This window comes from Pogona vitticeps, chromosome 1, assembly GCF_051106095.1.
Source record: "Pogona vitticeps strain Pit_001003342236 chromosome 1, PviZW2.1, whole genome shotgun sequence".
In the NCBI taxonomy this organism is placed as follows: Eukaryota; Metazoa; Chordata; class Lepidosauria; order Squamata; family Agamidae; genus Pogona; species Pogona vitticeps.
The window spans coordinates 22,034,868-22,040,679 of record NC_135783.1 but is presented as its reverse complement, the minus strand read 5'-3'; the positions used below and the strand labels follow the sequence as shown (position 1 = coordinate 22,040,679).

Genomic DNA, 5,812 nt, shown 5'->3' with positions numbered 1-5,812 from the left:
GCTCTTAATCATACACACCCTATCTGCATGTTGTGAGAATGGCTGATGGTCGGATTCCAAAAGATCTCCTGTGTGGAGAAATTAGTGCAGGGAAATCGCCCCAGAGGGAGACCACAGCTGTGATACAAGGAGATCTGCAAGCGGGATCTGAAGGCCTTAGGAATGGACCTCAACAGATGGGAAATCCTGACATCTGAGCATTCAGCCTGGAGGCAGGCGGTGCAGCATGGCCTCTGCCAATTTGGAGAGACCCTTGTCCAGCAGGCCGAGGCAAAGAGGCAGTCCCAGAAGCAGCAAAATCAGGGAGCTGGACAGGGAACAGATTGTATTTGTCTTCAGTGTGGAAGGGATTGCCACTCTCAAATTGGCCTTCTCAGCCACACTAGACACTGTTCCAAGTCCTCCATACAGAGCATATTACTGTAAAGCACAAAGAGAAAAGAATCGCAAGGCAAATAGACATAGTCAACATTAAATGAGGGAATACAAAATGATGAGAAGTGATACATAATGTGACAAACCCAGACCTACTGGGATATGTCACACAGTTACACTAAGCTGCCACCAACCATTCCCTTTAAGAAGTCACACAGACCAGGGATGGATTTTTAAACAATAAAAAGAATAAGGTTTATTTTAAATACACACAGGGTAAAATAAACAATCAGGTGAATAGGATAAAGTAACGTGGCTTAGTTTCACTCATACAAGCATACAGTTTGGTTCACACAGAACCCTTAACTTAAAGCACAGACCCTGAACCTATCAGTTCTGGCTAACCAACAGACACCTGAACCTATCAGGTTGGTACTCTGACACACAGAAGTACCCTGTCTGACACACAGACTCCCACAACAGCTCCTTCTTCCCAGCTGCTGCTTCGTCACAACCCAGTGTCTCTCAGCATCTCCTAAACTCTTCACACACACTCCACATATTTATACAGTACAGCCCCTCCTCCTGATGTCCCGCCTTCCACTCCCCATAGGATGGAACTTTCCCTCCAAACCCATGACAGACAGGTAACATCAGTGCTGTATGTAACACCTCCCCTCTTTATAAGTTGTTTTGTAGGGGGAAAGCTAACGTGCTTTTCACCAAAAAACAACCTGGGTAAAATACACAACAACAGTTATACATACCATATTATACTTACTCATACTTACATTCTAAGTTAAACCATAGCAAATAGACATTTAAACATTTACCATATACATTACATCAATTTACCTTTATTCATACAAACCAAATCAAAACCAGGTACATTTAACTTTTTGTCATCATTATATACACATAGTCCATGTTCTTTTGCCGTCTTCAATCTTCAGGTCTTCTTGATAAGGCGTCAGCAACACAGTTCACTGACCCTCTGACCACCTTCACTTCAAAGTCATAGTCCTGTAGGTTTAAAGCCCACCTCATAAGTTTGCTATTGTGGGTTTTCATTGTCTTTAACCATTGCAATGGTGAATGGTCAGTACACAGAATAAAATGTCTTCCCCAGATGTAAGGCTTGGCCTTCTGGATCGCGTAGACTATGGCCAAACACTCCTTCTCCACGGTTGCCAAATGTCTCTCACCTTTTTGAAGTTTCCTACTCAGGTAGGACACTGGATGTTGGTCACCATTCTCATCCTCCTGGCACAGAACTGCTCCTACCCCGCTGTTAGACGCATCGGTGTAGATGATGAACTCCCGGTCGAAGTCTGGAGCACGCAGGACAGGATAGTTGATTAACGCCTCCTTCAACCTCCGGAACGCCGCCTCACAGTCGCTGGTCCACGGGATGCGGTCATCAGCCTTCTTCCTCGTCAGATCGGTCAGCGGAGCCGCAATCTCGCTAAACCTCGGGATGAACTTTCTGTAGTAGCCCACCAACCCAAGAAATGATTTGACCTTTTTCTTGGTGTTGGGTCTAGGCCAATCACGAACAGCTTCTATTTTGGCCTCCAGGGGTTTTATCACTCCTCCCCCTACCATGTGACCCAAGTATTTTATTTCTGGGCTACCCAGCTGACACTTGCTGGCCTTTACTGTTAGCCCTGCTGCACTTAACCTCTGCAGCACTAACTCCAGGTGTATCAGGTGATCTTCCCAGGTATTACTGAAGATCCCTATGTCGTCAATGTAGGCCACTGTAAAGTCACTGAGCCCTGCCAAGGTCTGGTCCATCAGCCTTTGGAATGTGGCTGGTGCATTTCTGAGACCAAAGCTCAGGACTCGAAACTCATAGAGACCAAAAGGGCTGCAAAAGGCAGTCTTTTCTTGATCCCTGGGATCAATTCTTAATTGCCAATATCCCTTTACCAGGTCCAATGATGAGATGAACCGACAACCCCCTATGGTTTCAATCAGGTTGTCTAGCCTGGGCATTGGGTAGGCATCAGGAGTGGTTACACGGTTTAATTTCCTGTAATCAACACAAAACCTAATGCTCCCATCAGGCTTGTCCACAAGGACTATCGGAGAGGACCAAGGACTAGAAGAGGGGACGATTATGTTCTCCCTCAGCATCTCGTCCAGCTCCTTCCGCACCTTGTCCCTATAGGGTCCCGTTACTCGGTATGGGGATACTGCCTGCGGGGGTGCATCCCCTGTGTGGATCCGATGCATCACTCCCTTCACTATCCCCGGCTTGTTGGAAAACACCTGGTGATATTTACTAAGCAGCATTTTTAGTTCTTGCTGCTGGTCTTGGGTGAGTGCAGGACTGATCTTTACCTCCTCTGGGTTGTATTTTACTTCCCCTCTACCCTCCCAGAAGGGTAATTCAGCTTCCTCACTCTCAGCTGCTTTTATCGCGAATAAAACCCTCTGTTCCCCTCTGTAGTAGGGTTTTAGGGCATTCACATGAACCACCCTCCTTGCTTGGTTCTCCTCCTGCTCTATTAGGTAGTTCAGGTCTGACATCTTGGAAATGACCCTATATGGTCCTGCCCATTTGAGCTGCAGTTTGTTCTCTCTGCAGGGCCTAAGCCAAAGCACTTCCTCCCCTGGGTCAAAGTGCCTCTCTCTAGCTTTGTGGTCATACCATGTTTTCTGTCTGACCTTCTGAGCTTGCAGGTTTTCTGCTGCCAGCTCTAGATTTCTCCTTAGGTCATTCATCAAGGTGTCTATGTATGTCACAACGTCTTGTGGGTCATCCTGGGTGATTCTCTGCTGTGTTTTGTTCACCCCTAAGTGTGCAGCAAACATGTCAGAGTGCCCCCTTTGTAAGATCATGGGGCGATACTTTTCAGGTACCACCAGCTGACTTCTGATCCCATCTCCCCCTTTTGAGATATTCCTCAGGGTCTCTCTATATAAAATCCCCTTTTTCTCCAGAAATCTCACTGGGGTTTCAGGTGTTAGTTGGGCGTCAGTCACCTGTTCAAAACACTTTTGGAGAGTGGCGTCTGCCTTTTGCTCCTGTCCAAATCTGCTGTCTGTGGTTAAGGTTTCCACCACAGCTTCTGAACTCCCCTCTGCTTCCGTCTCTGGCTCATCATTACCCCCCTGAACTGTCCCTGTGGTGGCTTGTGAGCGTGTAATCACTAGCACCCTTTTCACATGTTCAGCCAGGTCATTTCCCACGAGCACGGCTGCTGGCAGAGTCGATGAAATCGCTAGCCGCCAAACTCCCCCCCAGCCTTGAAAGTTGACAGGTACCTCTGCGACTGGCAGAGAGATTACCTGCCCCTCAATCCCTGCCACCTTCATGCTCTCATTTGGGATTATAAACTCCCCAGGGATGATATCTGGATGGCACAGGGTTACCTGGGAACAAGTGTCCCGCAGCCCCCTATACTGACGGTCAAGTATTCCTACGTCCACCCCTGCTGTCTCAAACAACTGAGAATCTGTTTTCACCAGCAAGCAGCGCTTTACCTCCACAAGAGGACCATTCTCCTCAGCCTGATCAGCCGAGGTAGCTGTTCCAGACTGAGTAGTCATGGCAACAGGCTCCCTCAGTGACACTGAGCCTTGCTCTTTCTGGACACAGAACACAGCTTTTGGCTTGGTCCCACTAGAATTCTGAGGCACCATTCCTTTTAGCTGCTTTAATTTCTCACACTCTGAGATTAGATGACCCTTTCCCTGACAGAAATAGCATTTTCTGGTGTATTTTGATTCTCTCTCATCTTGTTTTGGTTTTCCCTCCAAAATCTGAGGTCTTAGTTTCATGTCTGAGGGCTTCCCTTCACCATGGGCCCCTCCCCCTTGCTGGCTTTTCCCTGGTCCCTGAGAGTACTTGCTGTATGTTTCTTTGGGTTTACCTACAGATTTCCCCTCACCCAAGGGCTTTCTTATTTGGGAAATAAAATCTGCGATCTCTGCGGCTGCTGCCACAGATTTCGGTTTCCTTTCCCTCACCTGGAATTTCAATTCCCCTTGCAGGACTGAATAGAACTGTTCCAGCGCTATCAAATCTTTAAGCTGCTCATAGGTCTCTGTTCCCTCCTGCAATAGCCATTTCTCAAGCAGCCTCACCAATTGGGCCCCCACTTGGGTAAAAGTCTGTTCTGGTTTTTTTGTGAGGGACCTGAATCTTTGTCTCAGCTGCTCTGCATTTATCCCATGTCTTGCAAACACCAGTTTTTTAAACTCTGCAAAATCTTTCATCAGTTCCTCAGGCATCTCGGCATAAACCTCAGCCAGGCTACCACTGATTAAAGATCGCATGATGGTCATCTTCTCAGTTTCCCTCACTGAGAAGTCCACAAACGCTCTTTCCACTAAGGAAAAGAACACCTCAGGACAATCTCCCTTGTGGTACACAGGGAATTTCTTCAGGTCAGCTTTAGACAGTTGGCCTCCCTCAGAATCCCTATTGTTATTATTGTTCTGGTTCATCATTTCCAGTTTTCTTAATTCAAACGCCATTCTCTCTCTCTCCAATCTTTCCTCCCTCTCCATTCTCTCTCTCTCTAACTCAAATTGCCGCTGTTTCTCTCTTTCCCTTTCCTCCATTTCCCTCACCCTCAGTTCATGCTGTTGGGCTATGAGTATTTTTCTAAGTTCTGGGTTCTGCTCTCCTGTGCTGTCACCCTGCACTGAGCCAAATTCATCCTCAGAACCTTGGTCAATCTGGGGGTCTTTCACTTCACTCATTTCGGCCATCTGGCTTCGAGTCAAGGGCATAATCCCCCCTCAGAACAAGCTGCTTTAAAAAGTCAAGCCTCAAAATAAAACGACCACTTTTTTCCTTTTTGCCTCAGAACCAGCTCTCCCTAGAGATTGCTGCTGTTCTTCAGCACCAAACTTGCAACAGTATCGAGTCAGAGCCTACCCCCCTCTGCTGGGCCTCTCAGCTGGCAAGCTAGCTCGCTGTTGCTACGCAGTTTTGCCTCAGCGTTTTCCCGCCAAAACTAGGCTGCCTCAGAGCACCTTAATCTAAGTCTCCCCAGTTGGCACGTTCTTCTACTAGCGCACCTCCCCGTGAGGTACACCTAGAAGATTACCTACGCGCCTCAGACTGCCCCTGACTAGACCCCCCTTGCTCTGGGCACACTTGCCAAGGCTTTGCTGGACCGCTGGACAACTGGACCAGTCGTATCCCACACGCTGGACACCAATCAATGTGACAAACCCAGACCTACCGGGATATGTCACACAGTTACACTAAGCTGCCACCAACCATTCCCTTTAAGAAGTCACACAGACCAGGGATGGATTTTTAAACAATAAAAAGAATAAGGTTTATTTTAAATACACACAGGGAAAATAAAACAATCAGGTGAATAAAATAAAGTAACGTGGCTTATTCTCACTCATACAAGCATACAGTTTGGTTCACACAGAACCCTTAACTTGTAGCACAGACCCTGAACCT

At 47.3% G+C, this 5,812-nt stretch overlaps 1 protein-coding gene across 1 annotated transcript; it reads right to left on the bottom strand.

Moving 5' to 3' along the window:
- Nucleotides 1-634: 634 nt before the first annotated feature.
- Nucleotides 635-5,134, bottom strand: LOC144585994 (uncharacterized). Its single transcript, XM_078383440.1, has 2 exons — nucleotides 4,913-5,134; nucleotides 635-4,879 (listed from the first exon to the last, which is right to left on the bottom strand). The coding sequence occupies exons 1-2, from the start codon at nucleotides 5,119-5,121 to the stop codon at nucleotides 1,318-1,320; spliced, it is 3,771 nt and encodes a 1,256-aa protein (XP_078239566.1). The 5' UTR covers nucleotides 5,122-5,134; the 3' UTR covers nucleotides 635-1,317.
- Nucleotides 5,135-5,812: the final 678 nt, after the last annotated feature.

Excerpts from the sequence above, each read along its gene's own strand:
- LOC144585994 (XM_078383440.1), bottom strand. The coding sequence starts at position 5,121 with ATGCCCTTGACTCGAAGCCAGATGGCCGAAATGAGTGAAGTGAAAGAC. Across the intron at positions 4,880-4,912 it reads GAGAAACAGCGGCAATTTGA|ATTGGAGAGAGAGAGAATGG; the intron begins GTTAGAGAGAGA and ends GAGGGAGGAAAG.